The sequence below is a fragment of the Podarcis filfolensis genome, assembly GCF_964270895.1.
Source record: "Podarcis filfolensis genome assembly, chromosome: 10".
Taxonomy (NCBI): Eukaryota; Metazoa; Chordata; class Lepidosauria; order Squamata; family Lacertidae; genus Podarcis; species Podarcis filfolensis.
The window spans coordinates 74,277,314-74,301,579 of NC_139612.1; the positions used below are offsets into that span (position 1 = coordinate 74,277,314).

Here is a 24,266-nt window from a genome sequence, read left to right on the forward strand (position 1 = left end):
AGAGTTGGCCATGACTGGACCTAATAGTCAGTGGTCTCTTTACCTTTACCTTTATGATGTAAATTTTGTTTATGTTTCCCTTGTTCCACATCGGAGAGACTTTGATACACAGCTCTGAGCTCATCTCTCTGCCTGAAACTGCTGTGTTAGCAGTACTGCCAGCCTGGACAGTGTGTTTGGGGGTCCTGGGCTGCCTAGCCAACAAGACCCCCTTCTCAGCCCGGCTGATATGGTCCCAAGGAAAGCAGAGCAGTATGTTTGGCACCAGCTTGGCTGCAGGAGTTGAATGAAGAAGGTGTGCAGGACACCATCCAACCATCTTAGAGACTCCACTCTGGATTTGTGTGAGTTTCCCTCCATAGCCTTTTCTTCTCCTGAACATAACTCACGAGGCAGTGAAGGTTTAGGACCAGAGTTTTCCTTCTCGATGGGCTTCCTTCCCCGGTTGACGATCCCATCGGCCCTTCACTTTCCTCTTCCGCACGGGCAGAATCCGCCTTCTAGACTGTGGGATTCACTGTTCTTCTCTTCCTCTCCATCCACCAGGGCTTGACTTCAGGTGCAGCAGAATTCCCCAGCCCCCCAAGGATTTGAGACCCATCAGATATCCTCACCTGGTTTTGCCAGCCGGTTGAAGCCATTCCTGGGATTGTGGCCCCTGATTCATCCTGACAGCTTCTGGAAGGCACAGGTGAGAGCATAGTGCAGGGTGGGGACCACCAAAGGTACCACCGCTCCCATGACACCTCATGACATCATAGAATAGCTATATTTGAGACAGAACCGGAATAAATTCATGTCTCTAGAAATAACATAACTTCAGGCCATCAATAATTCAACACTACATATTCAAGGTTGAAGTTTTCACTAGTACAGTTATCCATTTGCCTTTAATATGCAGCTTTTTCAGTGTCACTTTAGGATGGGCTCGAGATCAGGCAGCACATCATTATTATAAGGAACAGTGGGGGTCTGGGATTCCGATGTGCCAGCTGCTTTCCTTCTGCTTCTCCTGCTCTCTCCATGCAATGTGAGGCATGTAGATGGAGGTCCATCTCCAAGAACAGGAGCTTCCCTGAGCACCCATTCAGCTGACCCCAAGCACCAAGCCTTGTCACTAGTTCTCTGACTGACCCAGACCACAGTCCCTGGAGAAGACGTAGACCTGGGTCTCCCAAAATGGTCCACATGGACCTCTTGTGGCCAATGAGACTGTGCAGGTGATTCATAAAGATCTAGAGGTGGATGCAGGATTATGATGCAGAGGATGGGGAATGTCCAAAGGAACGATGGACCAGAGAAAGAGAGGGCCTGTTCATGGACAGAGAGCAGCTGCCTTTCCTGTGAGGAAACAACTGATTTGAAAAGGCTGTATTCCAAGATCATGCTGCTTTATTAACAATGATTGAGGATTATGAAAGGTGGTGATGCATTACTATCATTTGATGACATTGCTTTTTCATTTCCAAAAAATTGGGAACATGGGTAGGAGGCGGGGGAATGTAGGAGATGTTGATATAAGACAGTGCTAATGGCGCTTGATGTGTTGTCTGGCCTTTGTTCTCTTTCTTGTAACCCAAACAGGATTTCCTTTCCTCCCACTCTGAAGAAGGTGATGGAGAAGACATTCAGAATTCCAGGGGATGGGGCACCTTTCGTTTCATGAGGAATAGAAATTAAAATGTGTGAAATGTGGGATATGCTTCATTGAATGAGGACACATAGCTCACATCAATGACTCCAAGAGAGGAGAAACCATTTAAAGGTATGGAGTGTGGGAAAAGTTTCACTGATAGTGGAAAACTTAGAACACATCAGTGGATTTACATGGACAAGAAAGGATTACAATGCAGGGAGTGTGGAAGAACTTCAGTCAGAGAGGATTCCTCAATATACACCAGCGGACTCACACAGGGGAAAAACCATTTAAATGCATGGAGTGCGGGAAAAGCTTCCGTCAGAGTGGACACTTAAGTTCACATCAGCGGACTCACACAGGAGAAAAACCATTTAAATGCGGGGAGTGTGGGAAGAGCTTCAGACAGAATGGAGAACTTAAATTACACCAGCGAACTCACACTGGTGAAAAACCATATAAATGTATGGAGTGTGGAAAGAGCTTCATTCAGAGTGGGCACCGCAGTATGCATCAACGGACTCACACAGGGGAGAAACCATATAAATGTATAGAGTGCGGAAAGAGATTTAGTGATAGTGGAGACCTTAGAAAACATCAACGGATTCACACAGGGGAGAAACCATATATATGTATGGAATGTGGAAAGAGCTTCAGTCAGAGTGGAGACCTTAGAAAACATCAACGGATTCACACAGGGGAGAAACCATTTCAATGTATGGAGTGTGGAAAAAGCTTCAGTCGGAGTGGACACTTAAGTTCACATCAACAGACTCACATGGGTGAAAAACCATATAAATGTATAGAGTGTGGAAAGAGCTTCAGTCGGAGTGGAAACCTCAATAAACATCACCAGACTCACACAGGGGAGAAACCATATAAATGTATGGAGTGTGGAAAGAGCTTCAGTCAGAGTGGACACCTCAATAAACATCACCAGACTCACACAGGGGAGAAACCATATGAATGCAGGGAGTGTGGAAAGAGCTTCAGTCAGAGAGATAAACTTAGAATGCATCAACGGACTCACACGGGTGAAAAACCATATAAATGTATGGAGTGTGGAAAGAGCTTCAGTCAGATTGGAAACCGCAATATGCATCAACGGACTCATACAAGGGAGAAACCATATAAATGTATGGAGTGTGGAAAGAGCTTCAGTCAGAATGGAGACCTTAGAATACATCAAAGGACTCACACAGGGGAAAAACCATTTAAATGCATTGAGTGCGGAAAGAGCTTCAGTCAAAATGGATACCTTAAAACACATCAACGGACTCACACAGGGGAAAAACCATTTAAATGCATTGAGTGCGGAAAGAGCTTCAGTCAAAATGGATACCTTAAAACACATCAACAGAGTCACACAGGGGAGAAACCATATAAATGTATAGAATGTGGAAAGAGCTTCAGTTACGATTCAGGCCTTAGATCACATCAACGGACTCACACAGGCAAGGGAAAACCATATGAATGTATGGCATGCGGGAAGAGCTTCAGTCAAAAAGGAGACCTTAAATTACACCAGCAGACTCACACAGGGGAGAATCCATTTAATGCATGGAATGTGGAAAGAGCTTCAGTTTCAATGCAAGCCTTAGAAGACATCAACTGGCTCACACAGGGGGAAAACCATTTAAATGCATTGAGTGCGGAAAGAGCTTCAGTCAGAATGGAGACCTTAAAACACATCAACGGATTTACACAGGGGAGAAACCATATAAATGTGTGGAGTGCGGAAAGAGCTTCATTCAGATTGGAAACCTTAGAAAACATCAACGGACACACAGGGAAGAAACCATTTAAATGTATGGAGTTTGGAAGGAGCTTCAGTCAGAGTGGAACCCTTGATTTACATCAACAAACTCCCACAAGAGAGAAACCGTATAAATGTCATGTAGACAGAGGTTCAGTCCTAGTGGAAGTCCTACATCAACAGACTCATGGACAGGAAGAACTTTAACAGTTGACACCCTACAAACCCATCAACCCTCAAAGAGGAGAAGCTGTTTAAAGGGAAAGATTGCAGAAAGTGCTTTAGTTATAATGGAGTGTTTAAGGAACATCTAAGGACTCAGAGGGGAGAACCCATTTAGATGTATGGAGTGAGGAACGTGTTCCTTTCAGAGTCCACTCTTTTGTTCACTGCAATGAACTCAACTCAGCAGAAAATCCATTTTAAAAGCATGTCATGTATTTGAAGTTCTGGTGTTTATATGTAAAATTGTATAGTAATGCAATAATGAAGGTAACGTCTCACAATAGTGAGTATAATTTTAGATGTAAGGTACCTTTTGATAGTGAGGGGGAGTTGGTGAATCTGGATTTCTGGTGGTGAGTGAGGATTAGGGCTGGGCGATCTATTAATCTCATCCTATACCAGTTTCTAGACCACGTTGTGATAACTTTTCAAAAACAACTGATATGGCAACACACCACAGATCACAGTGCGTTTTTCTGGGATGCTGATTTGCCTGGAAGCAGCCGGCAGAAAGCTTTTCTTCGTGAAGCCCCTGCAGATTCCGAGTTGCTGACTTCCCTCCCAGACGACAGGAAGCGAAAGACACACATCCATTGCCCTGTGTCCTTCCAGCCTCTTTCCTCCCTTGCTCCCTTCTGCCGGTTTGTGTGCCTGACTTAGATATCCTGTGTGCTGTATTTTTCTATTGCTGAAACTGGATTTGCTCTCAGGAGCTAAGTTTTGTGCCTCACTGGGGACCCATTGAGAATGTATGCTTTGAAAGCTCAGTAAACTATTGCTGAAGAAGTCCTGCTGCCTCTGGGTGTGTTTTTGACCTCAGTGTGGGACTTGCTCTACATGTGGCCCCTACCCTGCTGCTACTTGGCTCATGCCCTGGAGTTGCTCTACTCAAGACGGTTCTTGCTCTATGCAAGACGGTTTTTGCACCAAACTCTGTCATCCCCCCACCGCATGATCTCCAAGCACTGATTCTTCACCCAAACTTCATCCCTGCCTCCTAAGCGTTCTGAAGAAAACTGATAATACTGTAAGTTAATGGGTGATTCCCCCCCAAGCCTAATTGCAAGAGGGGAACGGAGGGACTGCAGGGACCAGGGAAGTCTCCTGATGGGCCCATCTTCACTCTTGAACCCCATGGGGCAACCCCAGAGCTCCTCCTTATTCTGGGGTTTGGGGAAGGTAGTATTTTTCCATAGTCCCAGAAGTTTTTATTCAGTCATGCTGCTAGGGAGTTTTCCTACCAGAGCCCCACAGTTCATATTGCTATCATACTGATTTTACTGTTTGTTACGGCTAAAATCTGGGTGCGGGGCTACTCTGCCACCCAGCTCATCGGACTAAGTCCGTGGGTCCCTGCGGAAGAAAATGAGCTCAGCCGGACAGGAGCAAATTGCAGAAGATCCAAGTTTATTGCGCAACAGGTTCAAGGCAAGATTGAACAGCGAGAAAGGGGTGACATGAACTTTTGAAACTCCCCCCATGTCCCAGAATACAGTGCAAAACACATCCCAGTTACATCATGAATACATTAAGGAAAGGTTGGGTTACACAGATTACATCATGAATACATTAAGGAGAGGTTGGGTTACACCGGATTAACATATGGAGGAGGGAGGGGGGAATATGCAGAGCTGGAGATATGCGCAGATAAGCACATCCTGAGTGCCGGTGATGAGAAGACAATGGTCCATGTATGCATAGTCTGCCACCTGGCATTGCCCGGAGGAAAGGCTTGGCAGAGTGATTTGACAGGATTAGGGTCTTGACACCTTGCTTGAGGGATTATGGAGGACAGGGGAGGTGTGATGGAGTCCTAGAGAAATTGAGCAAATTGGCACGTTGATTTTCTATGAATTTTATAAATTTTAGTCCCTTTTGACATTGACAATTGGAAATAAATTGATATATTGTAGCGAAGAAGAAGGTGAAGAAGACATGCCCCCCCCCTTTCCGTAACAGTCCCCCATTCGGAGATAGATTTGCATTAAAGTTCTGTAAGAACTTGCAAATCTTTTCTCCGCACCCTAAATCTCGGTGAAGGTAGGGGTGCCCTGTGAGTGGGAATAGGCTTTAATGGAAAAGGAGGTGGGTTGAGCAGGGCAGCAAAGGAGGGAGCAACACGGACCAATACAATAATGTACGTGTATGTTATATAGATATGCACTAATAACTTGGTATCCACCGTACTAGATGTGTGGGTTTGTGCAAACCTGAAGGGGACTTGCAAGCCATGCCTCTTAAGGTCATTTGCAAGTATAGTAGTGCAGATAGCTGGATATAGGATATCACATAAAAGAACACCTGTTGTATTTTGTTCAATAGTGGTCTATGCTTTACATTTAGCAGGAAGGTCCGCTACTGACTGAAAAAAAATGCAGTTTGGTTTTTTTTTTTTTTTTAGCTCCACCGTTTTTGTGTTCTCAGGTGCGAAGGTAGCTCTTCTGTGGTCTCACACCGGCATGGTGTCATAGTAGTGGCAATCCCTGGTGAATCCACTTAGGGCTTTCATATTAACCATGTTGCCTGGCACTCACCCCAGCTGGCACAGGTTTGGGCACGTCATGAGGGAAATGTCCTTGCCTTGGCCATTCTATGGGATTTTATTATTATAGGCTCTGGTCTTGCAGTCATGGGAAGTTGCTCACTTGCACTTTAAGGACCAAAAAGCTAATTGCAGCCTGGATACACTTGCCCAATTCAAAATGAGTCCAATTTGAATTTATCTTGCCCCATGGTTCCCAACTTCTCAAACCAATCTGTTAGAATAAAACCATTCTTAGAGGGCATTTGTCCAAATAAGTCAATTTAACTCTATAAGGGATTATTCCTGCTAAACCAAAGCATATGCACTTTCATGAAGCTCTTCCTTGGTAGAGTGAGTTTTAGCACATTTTAAAATGGGTAGGGAAGTTGGCAGAGTGCCAGGTGAAACAACTAAATGTGGTTATAAATTTATCTAGTTCTAAACATTGGACTACATAATAGCCTGGTCTGTTAAAAGCATAAAATGTATGAGAATCCTCCACTGGGTTGTAAGGAATAAGACATTAAACATAAAAACAATTACACACAAAAATAGCCACAAAATAGCCCCCCCCCATTTGTGGAAATAACACACTGTCAGACACATTTCAACATTCCTACGCAATAACACATAATACAAAACAAACTAATTAAGTATCAGTTGCATATCTTGAGACAATTGTGATATTTTTACGCATGTATCTTCTCAATGCCGGAGCACAGTCTTGAGGTTCAAAAGTGAGAAAATGTCCTTGCAATTCAACTCCTCCCCCCTTTGTCAGGCCCACTCCCCCGGCAGTCTATATCCTTTGAAAGAGATAGCTGTGGCCACTTTGAAAACTTTGGTGTCTGTTGTTGTTGCAGGTCTTGTGGTGGCGAAGCTTTTCATTGGATCTGTAGTAACACATTTGTAGAAGTGATATCCTGTAAGGGGCAGAAAGGGAAAAATAGAAAAGGGAAGGGGCGAAAGGCAAAAGGGATGTCCTCAGTTTCCGTGGGAAGCTGCAAATAATAAAAATCTTAGCGGATTAAGCTTTTTATTCATTACAATATTATTATCACATTTCCATATAATTACTGTTATTATCTGCTAAGTTTGTTTGCTTTCCTTCACTTTGGTTTTTTATCGTCTCCCTCCCATATTATTAAATAAAAAATTACTCCATATGTAGAGAAAGAGAACTGTAAAAAAAATACAAGGTCAAAATAATAATAACACACACACACACACACACACACACACACACACAATGACCTATGAGGAACCATAAATAAATGCTAAGACACACAATTTTAAGAAATCTGAAGTAACAATGAAAATAAAAGAGTGTTTCTTGATGTGACAATATCGGCTAGGATGTTAATAGCAAAATACTGGGAAATGACTTAATACCAAGAAAATGAATGGCAATTTAAAGTTGTGTAAGTACCTTGAACTAGCCAAAATGACAGAATTAATAAGAAATGCTCAGGCAAAAGGTAAACAAATACCATTCCACAAACAATGTTTGGTTGTGCTTCAATTAATTTCATAGACATAAATAAATGAAAACAGATTACTTGTAACTTAAAGTGTCAAAGCCGCAAAGAGATGGAAGTCACTAATATAGCAGGGATTCAGACTTGTTTCACAGAACAGAAAGAAAGTTGCTGTGGGAGAAAAGAAGGGACAAACACTTTGTTATCGGGGTCCACATATCCTGTTAAAAGGGAAAATTATTTCATGTGAGAAGCCTGTCAGGAAATGCTGTTCCTAAAATGCACACAAACAAAGTCTGTGATTTACATCCCATTGAGGGGGGGGAATGCTTTGATATTTACCTGTGAAAAGAATTTGGCATGTTAAGATTTGAAACTTGGCAACCTCCTGACTTTGACGGTCCAGTACTTAACTCTTTTGTCTTACGTAGCCCCTGGAGCAAAGGACACATTAAGGGTGATTTCCCTCAATGGTTCCAAGTTTTACATAAGGAAATTTGGATAAGTTTCTCCCTGCAGCCCAAGCTCTCCAAACCTCCTCTCCCCTTCCTCTCTCTCTCTTTTTCTTTTCCTTTTTTTTAGCTGATCTAGTCTCTGTGCATGTGCAGAGTTCATGTCTCAGCAAACCTTTTATACTATTGAAAATGTCGAATATTTTGGCTAAATTACCATTTGAATAAAGGAAATGAAGGGTAAGGAGTAGATTTTAAAAATAGGGTTAGATTTAAAACAAAACAAGAAACTCCGCAATTCAAGCATTTACCAAAGTTAGAAATTTTCTAAGGGATCATATTTCCTTCCTTTATTTACAGGAAAGGGCTATCATTTTGTGTGATTTCCCTCTGGTCATTCGCGGAACAATGCCACGCCCTTATATATGGGAAAAAATGGCCAGAGAGTCAGAATTCATAGGATTTTTTTTTTTTTTTTTAAACATTTCAGCCTTACCATTTGCAGACAAAAAAATTTTCCTGCCCTTTATTTACAGGATTGGTCAAGGCCCATATGTATTTGTATGTGCTTAAACTTTGAATTGATTTTGAAGTCTGATTTTTAAATAGTAGACAAAATGATAAACACTGTAATCACTCAAATGCTTGATATTACCAGTTGTGCTTCAAAACATCACAGCTTCACCTCTCACCTTTTAAAACTAAAGAGCAAAGCTAGGCTGAATTTCAACTCCATCACCACACCAGAATTTAAGAATTACCCTCCAATGCTTGCGGACACATGTCCTTCCACACAGCCACAAATTGGGAGTTGAAAGGGACCCTGGGGTCATCTAGTCCAACCCTCCAAAATATAGGATTCACAGCAAGATTTCACAGCAAGATTTGTACTACCAAAGAGACACACACATACTTATGTACACAGGCACTACTGGGGAAGAGAGCACAATCAATGCTCCTATCATGTACTAAGGAAGATAGATAGGGAGAGGATCTTTTATTAAGCATAATTAAAACAGCCATAGATTTGATTTAACGGGAATACAAAAGTGAACAATTTTTCCTGAACTTGCAGAGGAATAGTAAGCCTAATTTAGATTATTATTATTATTACTACTACTATTATTTTTAATAACTACACATAGGAAAGTGAGATGCAGGGTACCTTAGGAAAGATTGCTCCCCCCTCTTTGCAGTTTCCCTTAAAGGAAGCTTACTCGGGAGTAAATTTACCTGGCACAGAAGTAAGAAGGGAGGAAAAAACAAAAAACTGAAAGAGACAGAATGAAACGGGGGGGGGGGCATTTTCTGAGAAAAGAGGCCAGGAAGTCTTATAGAGACTGATATCAGGAGCCTTACAATAACTCTTCTGTCCAACCAAATCAAAGTTAAAACTGGACTCACATATTTTCTTAGAAGGAACACCATACTTTCATAGGCATATGCTTAGTGAAATACATACGCTGCATTTTAGCTAGAGAGAGCAATTGTGCTCAACTAGGCTTTTGCAGCAGAAACATTAGTTTCTTCACAGCACATTTCAAAATACTGGAAAAAAGACTGGAACACGGATGTAGAATCACAAACTCAACATAACATTATCTACCATCAGCTTAAAATCATACCCTCACTTAAGCTACTCGGAGGAAGACTCTTTGTAGCCTCTCTCAAATAACAAACATTTGCACCCTTCATTCTCATTTTGTTTTTGTTTTTTTTTTCTGTTTTAAGATTGATAAGGTCCAGCATGGCTTCCCTAGGTTTAAATTTTGAAGCAAGCTTGTAGTTTAAACCATGCACACTTAAGAAAGGCAGTCTGTCAGAGACAGAAGGAACAGACAACACACATAACAGACAACATGTAAACATACATATTCTCATATATGTATTAACAGACAACACACATAACAGACAACATGTAAACATATATATTCTCATTCTTTAGTTGGTTATCGCAAGGAGTTGGGCCGCTTCCTTTGGCTTCATTAAGTGAAATTAGTAGGAAGGTCCCACATGGTTTTATGAGCTTCCTTGCCTCTTCAAACACACCACCAGTTAATCAAACTGGCAGGGCTCACAACGCTTGGTTGACTGGGTACCCCTTTATATATGCATGCATTGCTGTTGTTGCTTTTTTTTGTTTTTCTGTTTTTGGGGGGGTGTCTGGGATAGAGAAGGGAGAAAGAGAGAGGTTGATTAGGATTTGGGTAACTTGTACAGGGGGCTATTTAGGGTTTTCCTTTTCCTTGTTGCTTGGCAACTTCCTAACAGGGTTTCCTTTTAGAGAGCTCTTCTACCTAATTCCTTATTTCTTCCTTTCTCACTTATTTTCTTCCTTCCTTACTTATCTATTTCCTGGGGTTTTCCTTTCCACTCTGCCAAATCCCGCCCAATTCCTCTTGAGCTATCCCTCCTGGCAACCTCCTACCTATCGTTACAATCTCAGGAAAAGGGGCCCTACTGGACGCCCGCGCCGTGCGGTGCCAGATTGGGTGATCCCTGGATAGAGTTTTGAACCGAAAATCCCCCTTGCTTTTGGAAGCGGGCTCACGCACGATACACGTGTTACGTGGCACCGACCAGTGCGGCTGGGATTGAGACAGAAAGCAAGACCCCTTCCTGCCCCCTCCGTAAGGGCGCTCGGGAAGTTCGGAAGAAGAACTCCAGCCCCTTGCTTTCAACTGAGATGCCCGTTGCAGAGAGTCGGCTGTCTTTCCAAGCCGGGTCTCTCCGTCTTACTTTCGGACTCTCAATTGGTGCGGCTGACTGGAGGGTTTGAGAGGAGAAAGAGATAGAGCTCAGAACCCCCTTTTGGGTCGAGCAGCAGTCCACGGTCTCTCTCACCAATTGGACCAAGAGACAGGCGAGAAGGAGCGATAGAGAGGAGGGCAGAGAATTCAGTTGCCAGGAGATTCCACCCCCTTCCCACCAGTGCACTGGGTTTTTTCCTTTTCCTTATACTCACGTGTCTCCTATGATGATCCCGGGATCGATGAATAAGCCGGCTGGATCCCTCTTTGCTCCCCGGCTGAACTCCTGGGGCTTTTGATTACCGCCCGGAGGATGGCCGAGGGTCCAAAGGATCTTCCCAGGCAAAATGGCCCGGTGCCGGCTGAAGATTTCGGGGCCCCCGGTCAGCAACGCGGGAGAACCGCATGCCCCACGTTGGGCGGCCAACTGTTACGGCTAAAATCTGGGTGCGGGGCTACTCTGCCACCCAGCTCATCGGACTAAGTCCGTGGGTCCCTGCGGAAGAAAATGAGCTCAGCCGGACAGGAGCAAATTGCAGAAGATCCAAGTTTATTGCGCAACAGGTTCAAGGCAAGATTGAACAGCGAGAAAGGGGTGACATGAACTTTTGAAACTCCCCCCATGTCCCAGAATACAGTGCAAAACACATCCCAGTTACATCATGAATACATTAAGGAAAGGTTGGGTTACACAGATTACATCATGAATACATTAAGGAGAGGTTGGGTTACACCGGATTAACATATGGAGGAGGGAGGGGGGAATATGCAGAGCTGGAGATATGCGCAGATAAGCACATCCTGAGTGCCGATGATGAGAAGACAATGGTCCATGTATGCATAGTCTGCCACCTGGCATTGCCCGGAGGAAAGGCTTGGCAGAGTGATTTGACAGGATTAGGGTCTTGACACCTTGCTTGAGGGATTATGGAGGACAGGGGAGGTGTGATGGAGTCCTAGAGAAATTGAGCAAATTGGCACGTTGATTTTCTATGAATTTTATAAATTTTAGTCCCTTTTGACATTGACAATTGGAAATAAATTGATATATTGTAGCGAAGAAGAAGGTGAAGAAGACATGCCCCCCCCCCTTTCCGTAACACTGTTGTTTCTGCTTTTGCTGTCATGGAACAGCTGGGTGCAGGGGGGGGAGGCGCCAGTTGGGGGACCCACAAGGGAAGAAGGCTTAGATCCTGGGGACTTGTGGTGGGATGGCAGTGAGCAGAAAGAGGGAGAAAAGGAAGCAGAAGGGGAGGGGAGGTGTTGCAAGCTGAGGAGGAAACAGGGTTTGGTGAGCAGGAAGAGTCTGCGGCAGAGAGCAGTTTAGGCTCAGAGGGAGGAGAGGAGGGGGCCAGGAGACCCAGAGGAGGCCGGCTGCTGAAGCATCCAGGGAGACTCCCCCTCCTGCTGTGACCAGCTCCCCTCTCCCCTGGTCTCCCAGAGCACACAGAGAAAGCCAGTTCAGAGCCATGAACCTGTACATTATATTAATGGGCGTAGGGTTTTTTTGTCCCAACATGCATCACTTTAATCTCATTGACAATGAACTGTATTTCTGGCCCATTCACCCCGTTTGGAGAAGTCCCTTTGGAGCTCCTTGCAATCTCTCTTTGTTTGAACAACCATGGACAATTTGCTGCCATCAGCAAACTTTGCCCCCTCCCTGCTCCCTCCTAAGTCTAGATCATTTATGAACAAGTTGAAAAGCCACAGGTCCCAATACTGATCTTGAGGGGACTCTGCTTTCTGCCCCTCTCCATTCAGAGTACTGTCCCTTTCTTAGTACGTGTTCCCCCCTCCCTCCTTCCTTCTGCGCAGTGAAGGGAACCCTGCAGAAAAGATCTGGGGTGAATTTTGCTTCCCCACACATCCAACACTGCTCAGCATTCAGGGAAATGGAAGAGGAAAGCTGGCCACAATCCAAGAGACTGAGGTCAGCAGAAAGCGAAGCAAAGCCTACTCAAAGGGAAACCTCTTCAGCTTCCAGCCCGTCTGCTCCCACCATGGCTGAAGAAGAATTGCCATTTGGGAACGGCACAGCTGAATGGAATCCCCACAATCCCTCCTGCTGGAGGAATAGGGGCATTGACCCCTATAATCAAAGGGGATGGCCAGTGATAAGGAAAATCCCGGTTGAGAGGGCCCAGCTCGTTGGGGTGCAAGTCCCCCCATGAGTCTGTGAGGTCAGTGAAAGAAGGAAGTTCCAGCCAAGTACAGTGGTACCTCGAATTACAAACGGCTCATGTTACAAACGCTTCAGGTTACAAACTCTGCTAACCTTGAAGAGTTACAGACCTCCGGAACGAATTAAGTTCGTAACTAGAGGTACCACTGTAATCTGGAGCAAACCGGCGATCAGTAGACCACGATCTTTATTGTTGCGCAAGAGATTCCCACACAGAGCAAGAACCCTGAGCCTGGGGTGACATCAACCTTTTAAACTCCCCCCCCTTCACCCAGAATACATTTTGAGCAGCATCTTCGCTAGTATGTCACAAGTGGGGAGGGGTATCAAAGGGTTACACAAGTTCGTCCTTCTATCAGATACGTCTCCGGACACCTCTCAAGTACCCACCACCCAGAGAACAATAAAACTATCGACATACATCCTGGCCCTCAGGGCTTCTCCTGAGATGGGCTGAGATGGCTTGGTCAGCTGCCTCTGTGAAAGTCTATTGTCGCCCCTTGGTCACTCCCTGTATACATATTTGCCTCTTTACAACGGATGTTTTCGCTTAGCCCCGTTTCCTCAATGAATCCACCCATTTCTTGATGAAATAGAACTTCTGCCAGGAAAACCTGAGCTGAAATAGTAAGGAGAGCAAAACAGCAGCCCTGTCTGACCCCAGTCACGTGGCAGGAGAATCTTCCTGAGCCCCACCCCCCGTGAGGTGGGTATGACATCATGGATGATCCACTGATGATCCACATGATCCAAGCAGACTCGTCCAAAGAGCAGATCTCTATGCCTGAATGAAACGGGTCTGCGGTGATGGATTCTGGAGTCAAGAAATCCGCCCTTTCCAGTGATCTCTCAGGCTGGCCAGGAAAAGGCAGGGAGCAGGAATCGTCAGGCATCCCGGTTGACAGACAGACTTGTCATGTTGCCAAAACACGAACTCGGAGTCAGATCTGATTTCCGTGCAAAACTCATTTTATGACTTCGCTGTTGGATTGCCGGGATCAGCCCCTCCCCCGCTCTCCTGATCCCCAGAAGAAAGACGGGGGGGGGGGATTTCTACGCCTCCTCCTTCTCCCCCCCCACTAGCTCAAAACTTTCCCTCCCCTCTCGGAACATCCTCCTCTCACCCCGCCCCCACCATCCCAGATCCCGCCCCCAATAAATTGCTCCTCCTCCTCCTCCTCCAATCCGGCTTCTGCTCCGGGAATGGGGTGGGAGCCCCCCTCCCACCCTGCCTGCTTCTCCCGGAAGTGGAGCTTCCACTCCGGATTGCTGCTCCGCCCCACAGCTCTAGGGGGGGCGCTTTCGGAAAGGAGAGGGATGAGGCAGGGGACCCCCCCGTGGATGTTGCAGGAAAGGAAAGGAGAATCGGGAGCGAGGACAAAGAGGTAAAGGGGTCGCGGGGGGGGGGAGGACCCAGAGACCCCTCCAGCTCCCCCAAGCGCCTTCCGTGGGGCCCGGATCCCTGCACGCGTGCTGCGAAGGGGGCTTTTCTCGGCCCCTCAGGCACCTTGGCGGGGGCGGGCATGGGGCCCGCCTCCAGGGGGTCCCCATGAGGACCCCATCGCCCCGTGTCCCCCGCGCAGGCATCCCTGGGACCCTGTGGGCTCCGCGCAGAGAGAGGTGGGCCACGAAAGGCTTAACGGGCACGAGGAATAGAGACCCCCCTGTCCCTCCCCTTCTTCTCATGGGGGGGCGCCTCGGCTGGAGAGATGGGGGCGCAGGGCTTGGGGTGAGCGGCGCCAAGGGAGCCTCTGTATGCAGGGGAGACTCCGGGAGAGAGGGAGGGGGTCAAGGAAATTGGGGGGGGGGGGCGGGAGGGAGCATTGGCGGCGGGGGGGGGGGAGAGATATAGGAAGGACAGTCTGGGTGGGGCAGGCGTCTCCATTGTGGCAGCTGCGGGGATTCTCTGGTGGAACAGCCTTGACTTCTCTCTCCCGCCCAGTAATCGCCCCCCCTTCAAGGCGACCAGAGAGGGATCCCTGGAAAGTGGGGGGTCCTGTCCCCCCACCCTTCCTTCCTGCAATCTCCACCCCATAAGCCCCTGCCCTGTCCAGACACAGCGATTCTGCCCAGTCCAACCATTGGTCCCCTGGAGACGAGAGGAAATCCAGAGGAAGAGATGTCAGTGTTTGTAAAAAGAAAAGAAAAGGTTCTGGCCTCCCTTTGTCGCCTCAGCCTGCTCCTTGGACCCTTGTCAGCATAGAAGAGTCCACCAGAAGAGCATCCTTGCAGAGTACTTTCTGCTTTTACAGTGGTACCTCGGGTTACATACGCTTCAGGTTACAGATGCTTCAGGTTACAGACTCCACTAACCCAGAAATAGTACCTCAGGTTAAGAACTTTGCTTCAGGATGAGAACAGAAATTGCGCTCTGGCGGCGCGGCAGGAGGCCCCATTAGCTAAAGTGGTGCTTCAGGTTAAGAACGGTTTCAGGTTACGTATGGAACTCCGGAACGAATTAAGTACTTAACCTGAGGTACCACTGTATTCTAAAAAGTCTTTCTGCAAAAGCGACTGACCAACTGTACACACATCAACACTACCAGCTTTCACCAACCAACCAACCAAACACCAAACTAACATTTCTCACTCCATAAGCATTAAAGAAACAGCAGCCAATTTTTTGCCGTGACAAGAGAGGAGGGGAGAGGCCTTCTCAGAAGCGGCTCTTGGTTTCCGCAATCCCACCCAGGAAGCAGCCAGAAACCTTTTCCTCTCTCTCAGGCTTCCATCTTTATTGTCTTTTCCACTGAGGATGAGGATAATGTACACCTGTCATCAGAAACGGGTGCAGAGTCCATGGAATGGCTCTCAGGGCTGATAGAGAAGTTGCACCTCGAAAACATTTCTGTTCCTCTTATTCTTTGTAGGCAATGTCAGAGTGATTGACAAGCTGAGATACAACCCATCAGCATCCAGTGACAGCGACTGCATGAATCTTTTGTCACGTGACAAAGACACATGAGAGCAGAAGCAGCAAAGCAGGCTGGGAAGTGCAGGGACAGCACAGTCATTTGGACCTACTAAATTTATTCAGGCCTAACTGCTAACTGTTGAGTCATTCTGAGATGTGACGTAGTAGCCAGTTGCACTTTGTGCTCTCTGTAAGATTTCAGCAAGAGTCTGTCTGTCTCAGCCGTGAGCAGAGTCTGTATGCAATCTCAGTCAAACTGTTTGGAACCATGTTGTTTATGAAGAAGTTTATTTTAATTCAGTAAAGCTTTTATTCTTTAAAACTCTGCATTATTAATTTACGCTGCGTGTCATCTTCCCAGTCAAAGGACCCATTTTCATGATAGACAGTGCCTGGGGCTGGAGGCTCTACACACAGGGTGTGCCTGTGGAGGCCAAAGACTGCCATTTTTAGCACAGGTGAGGTGTGTGACCTCCCCAAATTTACAGACTGGATGTGAATGAGATTTCCTGGGTGGGATTATAGTTTACGGCAACCCTGTGAATTTCTCCACCCATAACATTTTGTGAGCTGATATAGCAGTACGAATTCCAAAATAACTTTTAAAAACTCCACAGGATCATCATCATCATCACATTTATACCCCCAGGCCTTAGTTTGCCTCCCCAGGATCTAGAGAAAACACCAGCTTTGAATCATACAGAGTAAAACTACCAGAACCTTCTTGAACCAATAGGTTAGGAATTATCGCTATACATTAGATCTGTACTTTTCTATGCCTGAAAAAATGCAACCATGACACTGTGGGAATGTTCAGGAATGCAGGAGAGGATATATTGTTTGATTATATCCTTTCCAACTTGTGTTAACAAGTTGTACAATTTAGCAGAGTAACATTCCCCCTTTTAAACTTACAGCGGATGCATTTGCTCAGGCTCGCTAAAGCCTCTAAAATAAGTTTCCTTGGTAATTTCCACTTTAGTCCCTCATACAAAGATAGACACGACACAATCTTCTATAAAAGTATAAAAAGAGTTTACTCACACATTCTGTTCAAAATGGATCCCAGAAGGTGGTGACCTACAGGCTGCACACCTGGTCCTTCAGGGGCACAGTTACCCCATCAGGAATGCCCCCCCTCCCCTAGGGACAGTATTTCTGTCTTGTCAGGATTCAACCTCAATGTGTTAGCCGCCATCCATCCTACAACCACCTCCAAACAGACACACAGGGCATTCACCATCTTCACTAGTTCCAATTTAAAAGAAAGGAAGAGCTGGGCATCATTCACATACTGGTGAACACCCAGCCCAAACCCCCTGATGATCTTTCCCAGCAGCTTCATATAGATAGTAAAAAGCATGGGGGAGAGAATGGAGTCCTGAGGCACCCCACAAGTAAGCACCCAGGGGTCTGAACACTCATCCCCCAACACCACTTTCTGGACATGGCCCAGGAGGAAGGAGGGGAACCACTGCATAGCAGGGTCCCCAGCACCCCTAGAGGGTCCAGAAGGACACCATGGCCAAACGTCTCCAAAGCCGCTGAGAGATCCAGCAGAACCAGGAAAGAGCTTCCCCCTCAACCTCTGGCCCGTTGGAGATCATCAACCAGTACAACCAGGGCAATTTCAGTCCCATGATGAGGCCTGAATCCCAATTGGAAAGATCATGGTGGCAGGAGCTTTCTTGGTCCTGCACCCCCAAAAGCTCCAGCCACAAGACTTTCATTAGCTTTGAAGGAGCCACATGATACATTGTGGTCTTTTCTTTGAAAAACAAATATTTTGAATACTTTTACAGTGCCGTATGATGTAAATATGGGATCCGGGTGGCGCTGTGGGTTAAACCACAGAGCGTAGGACTTGCCAATCAGAAGGTCGGCGGTTCGAATCCCCGTGATGCGGTGAGCTCCCATTGCTCGGTCCCTGCTCCTGCCAACCTAGCAGTTCGAAAGCACGTCAAAGTGCAGGTAGATAAATAGGTACCACTCCGGCGGGAAGGTAAAAGGCGTTTCCATGTGCTGCTCTGGTTCGCCAGAAGCGGCTCAGTCATGCTGGCCACGTGACCCAGAAGCTGTATGCCACTGGCTCCCTCGGCCAATAAAGCAAGATGAGCGCCGCAACCCCAGAGTTGGCCATGACTGGACCTAATAGTCAGTGGTCTCTTTACCTTTACCTTTATGATGTAAATTTTGTTTCTGTTTCCCTTGTTCCACATCGGAGAGACTTTGATACACAGCTCTGAGCTCATCTCTCTGCCTGAAACTGCTGTGTTAGCAGTACTGCCAGCCTGGACAGTGTGTTTGGGGGTCCTGGGCTGCCTAGACAACAAGACCCCCTTCTCAGCCCGGCTGATATGGTCCCAAGGAAAGCAGAGCAGTATGTTTGGCACCAGCTTGGCTGCAGGAGTTGAATGAAGAAGGTGTGCAGGACACCATCCAACCATCTTAGAGACTCCACTCTGGATTTGTGTGAGTTTCCCTCCATAGCCTTTTCTTCTCCTGAACATAACTCACGAGGCAGTGAAGGTTTAGGACCAGAGTTTTCCTTCTCGATGGGCTTCCTTCCCCGGTTGACGATCCCATCGGCCCTTCACTTTCCTCTTCCGCACGGGCAGAATCCGCCTTCTAGACTGTGGGATTCACTGTTCTTCTCTTCCTCTCCATCCACCAGGGCTTGACTTCAGGTGCAGCAGAATTCCCCAGCCCCCCAAGGATTTGAGACCTATCAGATATCCTCACCTGGTTTTGCCAGCCGGTTGAAGCCATTCCTGGGATTGTGGCCCCTGATTCATCCTGACAGCTTCTGGAAGGCACAGGTGAGAGCATAGTGCAGGGTGGGGACCACCAAAGGTACCACCGCTCCCATGACACCTCATGACATCATAGAATAGCTATATTTGAGACAGAACCGGAATAAATTCATGTCTCTAGAAATAACATAACTTCAGGCCATCAATAATTCAACACTACATATTCAAGGTTGAAGTTTTCACTAGTACAGTTATCCATTTGCCTTTAATATGCAGCTTTTTCAGTGTCACTTTAGGATGGGCTCGAGATCAGGCAGCACATCATTATTATAAGGAACGGGGGTCTGGAATTCCGATGTGCCAGCTGCTTTCCTTCTGCTTCTCCTGCTCTCTCCATGCAATGTGAGGCATGTAGATGGAGGTCCATCTCCAAGAACAGGAGCTTCCCTGAGCACCCATTCAGCTGACCCCAAGCACCAAGCCTTGTCACTAGTTCTCTGACTGACCCAGACCACAGTCCCTGGAGAAGATGTAGACCTGGGTCTCCCAAAATGGTCCACTTGGACCTCTTGAGGCCATTGGGACTGTGCAGGTGATTCATAAAGATCTAGAGGTGGATGGAGGATTATGATGCAGAGGATGGGGAATGTCCAAAGGAACGATGGACCAGAGAAAGAGAGGGCCTGTTCACAGACAGAGAGCAGCTGCCTTTCCTGTGAGGAAACAATTGATTTGAAAAGGCTGTATTCCAAGATCATGCTGCTTTATTAACGATGATTGAGGATTATGAAAGGTGGTGATGCATTACTATCATTTGATGACATTGCTTTTTCATTTCCAAAAAATTGGGAACATGGGTAGGAGGCGGGGGAATGTAGGAGATGTTTATATAAGACAGTGCTAATGGCGCTTGATGTGTTCTCTTTCCCTTTGCTCTCTTTCTTGTAACCCAAACAGGATTTCCTTTCCTCCCACTCTGAAGAAGGTGATGGAGAAGACATTCAGAATTCCAGGGGATGGGGCACCTTTCGTTTCATGAGGAATAGAAATTAAAATGTGTGAAATGTGGGATATGCTTCATTGAATGAGGACACATAGCTCACATCAATGACTCCGAGAGGAGAAACCATTTAAAGGTATGGAGTGTGGGAAAAGTTTCACTGATAGTGGAAAACTTAGAACACATCAGCGGATTTACATGGACAAGAAAGGATTCCAATGCAGGGAGTGTGGAAAGAGCTTCAGTCACAGTGGAGACCTTAGAAAACATCAACGGATTCACACAGGGGAGAAACCATATAAATGTATAGAGTGCGGAAAGAGCTTCAGTCACAGTGGATCCCTTAGAGAACATCAACGGATTCACACAGGGGAGAAACCATTTCAATGTATGGAGTGTGGAAAAAGCTTCTGTCGGAGTGGACAGTTACGTTCACATCTACGGATTCACACGGGTGAAAAACCTTTTAAATGCATGGAGTGTGGGAAGAGCTTCAGTCGGAATGGAGAACTTAAATTACACCAGCGAAATCACACTGGTGAAAAACCATATAAATGTATGGAGTGTGGAAGGAGCTTCATTCAGAGTGGACACCGCAATATACATCAACGGACTCACACAGGGGAGAAACCATATAAATGTATAGAGTGCGGAAAGAGCTGTAGTAATAGTGGAGACCTTAGAAAACATCAACGGATTCACACAGGGGAGAAACCATTTCAATGTATAGAGTGCGGAAAGAGCTTCAGTCACAGTGGAGACCTTAGAAGACATCAACGGATTCACACAGGGGAGAAACCATATAAATGTATGGAGTGTGGAAAAAGCTTCTGTCGGAGTGGACACTTAAGTTCACATCAACAGACTCACACGGGTGAAAAACCATATAAATGTATGGAGTGTGGAAAGAGCTTCAGTCGGAGTGGACACCTCAATAAACATCACCAGACTCACACAGGGGAGAAACCATATACATGTATGGAGTGCGGAAAGAGCTTCAGTCAGAGTGGACACCTCAATAAACATCACCAGACTCACACAGGGGAGAAACCATATAAATGCAGGGAGTGTGGAAAGAGCTTCAGTCAGAGTGATACACTTAGAAGACATCAACGGACTCACACAGGGGAGAAACCATTTAAATGTATGGAGTGTGGAAAGAGCTTCAGTCATATTGGAAACCGCAATATGCATCAATGGACTCACACAGGGGAAAAACCATTTAAATGCATTGAGTGCGGAAAGAGCTTCAGTCAAAATGGATACCTTAAAACACATCAACGGACTCACACAGGGGAGAAACCATATAAATGTATAGAATGTGGAAAGAGCTTCAGTTTCAATGCAAGCCTTAGAAGACATCAACAGACTCACACAGGCAGGGGGAAACCATATGAATGTATGGCACGCGGGAAGAGCTTCAGTCAAAAAGGAAACCTTAAATTACACCAGCAGACTCACACATGGGAGAATCCATTTAATGCATGGAATGTGGAAAGAGCTTCAGTTTCAATGCAAGCCTTAGAAGACATCAACTGGCTCACACAGGGGGAAAACCATTTAAATGCATTGAGTGCGGAAAGAGCTTCAGTCAGAATGGAGACCTTAAAACACATCAACGGATTTACACAGGGGAGAAACCATATAAATGTGTGGACTGTGGAAAGAGCTTCATTCAGATTGGAAACCTTAGAAAACATCAACGGACTCACACAGGGAAGAAACCATATAAATGTATGGAGTTTGGAAGGAGCTTCAGTCTGAGTGGAACCCTTGATTTACATCAACAAACTCCCACATGAGAGAAACCATATAAATGTCAAGTAGACAGAGGTTCAGTCCTTGTGGAAGTCCTACATCAACAGACTCATGGACAGGAAGAACTTTAACAGTTGACACCCTACAAACCCATCAACCCTCAAAGAGGAGAAGCTGTTTAAAGGGAAAGATTGCAGAAAGTGCTTTAGTTATAATGGAGTGTTTAAAGAACATCTAAGGACTCAGAGGGGAGAACCCATTGAGATGTATGGAGTGAGGAACGTGTTCCTTTCAGAGTCCACTCTTTTGTTCACTGCAATGAACTCAACTCAGCAGAAAATCCATTTTAAAAGCATGTCATGTATTTGAAGTTCTGGTGTTTATATGTAAAATTGTATAGTAATGAAATAATGAAGGTAACGTCTCACACTAGTGAGTATAATTTTAGATGTAAGGTACCTTTTGATAGTGAGGGGGAGTTGGTGAATCTGGATTTCTGGTGGTGAATGAGGATTAGGGCTGGGCATCTATTGATCTCATCCTATACCAGTTTCTAGACCACATTGTGATAACTTTTCAAAAACAATTGATATGGCAACACACCACAGATCACAGTGTGTGTTTCTGGGATGCCCATTTGCCTGGAAGCAGGCAGCAGAAAGCTTTGCTTTGTGAAGCCCCTGAATATGCTGAGTTGCTGACTAACCTCCCAGATGACAGGAAGCGATATACACACCTCCATTGCCCTGTCTCCTTCCAGCCTCTTTCCTCCCTTGCTCCCTTCTGATGGTTTTTTTTAAAAATGATATTTATTGAAGTTTCAGAAACAAAAGATTTCATAGATAAAAAGAAAGGAAACAAGAGAAAGAATAAAAAAGAGAAAAAATACAAAATACAGAAAATAAAATAAAAAACACTTAAAAACAAATCAATCTTTCCGTACCTTACATTTCATTTCCTTGCTTCCCTGACCTCCTCTCACCTCCCTTTTTTCTATTCCAGTTCAATTGGTTAATTCAGCAATTCCTTTCCCTCTTTGTTTTTATCTTAATCCTTTAACTTAATATATTATAGCTTTGGATTCTCATCTATTAACAATCCATTTTTACATACACCTTTATAACATTGCTGCTAAAACCACTTAACTTCATTCTGACATCATTCTAACATTCATTAATTTTGCATTATTTCTGTAAATAGTATTTAAATTTCTTCCAATCTTCTTCCACCGACTCTTCTCCCTGGTCTCAGATTCTGCCAGTCATTTCCACCAATTCCATATAGTCCATCACCTTCATCTGCCATTCTTCCAAAGTGGGTAGTTCTTGTGTCTTCCCTTTCTGCCGGTGTGTGTGCCTGACTTAGATATCCTGTGTGCTGTATTTTTCTATTGCTGAAACTGGATTTGCTCTCAGGAGCTAAGTTTTGTGCCTCACTGGGGACCCAGTGAGAACTGTATGCTTTGAAAGCTCAGTAAACTATCACTGAAGAAGTCCTGCTGCCTCTGTGTGTGTTTTTGACCTCAGTGTGGGACTTGCTCTACACGTGGCCCCTACCCTGCTGCTACTTGGCTCATGCCCTGGACTTGCTCTACTCAAGCATGCAAGACGGTTTTTGCACCAAACTCTGTCATCCCCCCACCGCATGATCTCCAAGCACTGATTCTTCACCCAAACTTCACCCCTGCCTCCTAAGCATTCTGAAGAAAACTGATAATACTGTAAGTTAATGGGTGATTTCCCCGCAAGCCTAATTGCAAGAGGGGAGCGGAGGGACTGCAGGGACCAGGGAAGTCTCCTGATGGGCCCATCTTCACTCTTGAACCCCATGGGGCAACCCCAGAGCTCCTCCTTATTCTGGGGTTTGGGGAAGGTAGTATTTTTCATAGTCCCAGAAGTTTTTATTCAGTCATGCTGCTAGGGAGTTTTCCTACCAGAGGACCACAGTTCATATTGCTATCATACTGATTTTACTGTTGTTTCTGCTTTTGCTGTCATGGAACAGCTGGGTGCAGGGGGGGGAGGCGCCAGTTGGGGGACCCACAAGGGAAGAAGGCTTAGATCCTGGGGACTTGTGGTGGGATGGCAGTGAGCCGAAAGAGGGAGAAAAGGAAGCAGAAGGGGAGGGGAGGTGTTGCAAGCTGAGGGGGAAACAGGGTTTGGTGAGCAGGAAGAGGCTGGGGCAGAGAGCAGTTTAGGCTCAGAGGGAGGAGAGGAGGGGGCTAGGAGACCTAGAGGAGGCCGACTCCTGAAGCATCCAGGGAGACTCCCCCTCCTGCTGTGACCAGCTCCCCTCTCCCCTGGTCTCCTAGAGCACACAGAGAAATCCAATTCAGACCCCATGAGCCTGTACATGATATTAATGGGCGTAGGGTTTTTTTGTCCCAACATGTATCACTTTAATCTCATTGATAATGAACTGTATTTTCTGCCCATTCACCCCGTTTGGAGAGGTCCTTTTGGAGCTCCTTGCAATATCTCTTTGTTTGAACAACCCTGGACAATTTGCTGCCATGAGCAAACTTTGCCCCTCCCTGCTCCCTCCTAACTCTAGATCATTTATGAACAAGTTGAAAAGCCACAGGTCCCAATACTGATCTTGAGGGGACTCTGCTTTCTGCCCCTCTCCATTCAGAGTACTGTCCCTTTCTTAGTACGTGTTCCCCCCTCCCTCCTTCCTTCTGTGCAGCGAAGGGAACCCTGCAGAAAAGATCTGGGGTGAATTTTGCTTCCCCACACATCCAACACTGCTCAGCATTCAGGGAAATGGAAGAGGAAAGCTGGCCACAATCCAAGAGACTGAGGTCAGCAGAAAGCGAAGCAAAGCCTACTCAAA

General features: G+C 45.8%; 4 protein-coding genes across 4 annotated transcripts in view; 2 read left to right on the forward strand and 2 right to left on the reverse strand.

The window, feature by feature from the left end:
• Positions 1–24,266, reverse strand: part of PPP6R2 (protein phosphatase 6 regulatory subunit 2) — a 1,004,265-nt gene that overhangs the window by 566,197 nt on the left and 413,802 nt on the right. The gene's annotated exons all lie outside the window — the stretch shown is intronic.
• LOC310742923 (uncharacterized protein) overlaps positions 1–24,266 on the reverse strand; it is a 177,435-nt gene that overhangs the window by 42,507 nt on the left and 110,662 nt on the right. The window lies entirely within an intron of this gene.
• On the forward strand, positions 547–4,365 carry LOC310742949 (uncharacterized protein). Its single transcript, XM_083572896.1, has 2 exons — positions 547–691; positions 1,585–4,365. Exon 2 carries the CDS (start codon positions 1,848–1,850, stop codon positions 3,597–3,599), a length of 1,752 nt encoding a protein of 583 aa, XP_083429022.1. The 5' UTR covers positions 547–691; positions 1,585–1,847; the 3' UTR covers positions 3,600–4,365.
• LOC310742962 (uncharacterized protein) lies at positions 16,751–22,923 on the forward strand. The gene is made up of 2 exons (XM_083572922.1): positions 16,751–18,739; positions 19,631–22,923. The coding sequence occupies exon 2, from the start codon at positions 19,812–19,814 to the stop codon at positions 21,435–21,437; it is 1,626 nt and encodes a 541-aa protein (XP_083429048.1). The 5' UTR covers positions 16,751–18,739; positions 19,631–19,811; the 3' UTR covers positions 21,438–22,923.

What these genes read in the sequence shown, in the direction of transcription:
- LOC310742949 (XM_083572896.1), top strand. Translation starts at nt 1,848, where the DNA reads ATGCAGGGAGTGTGGAAGAACTTCAGTCAGAGAGGATTCCTCAATATA.
- LOC310742962 (XM_083572922.1), top strand. Translation starts at nt 19,812, where the DNA reads ATGGAGTGTGGGAAAAGTTTCACTGATAGTGGAAAACTTAGAACACAT.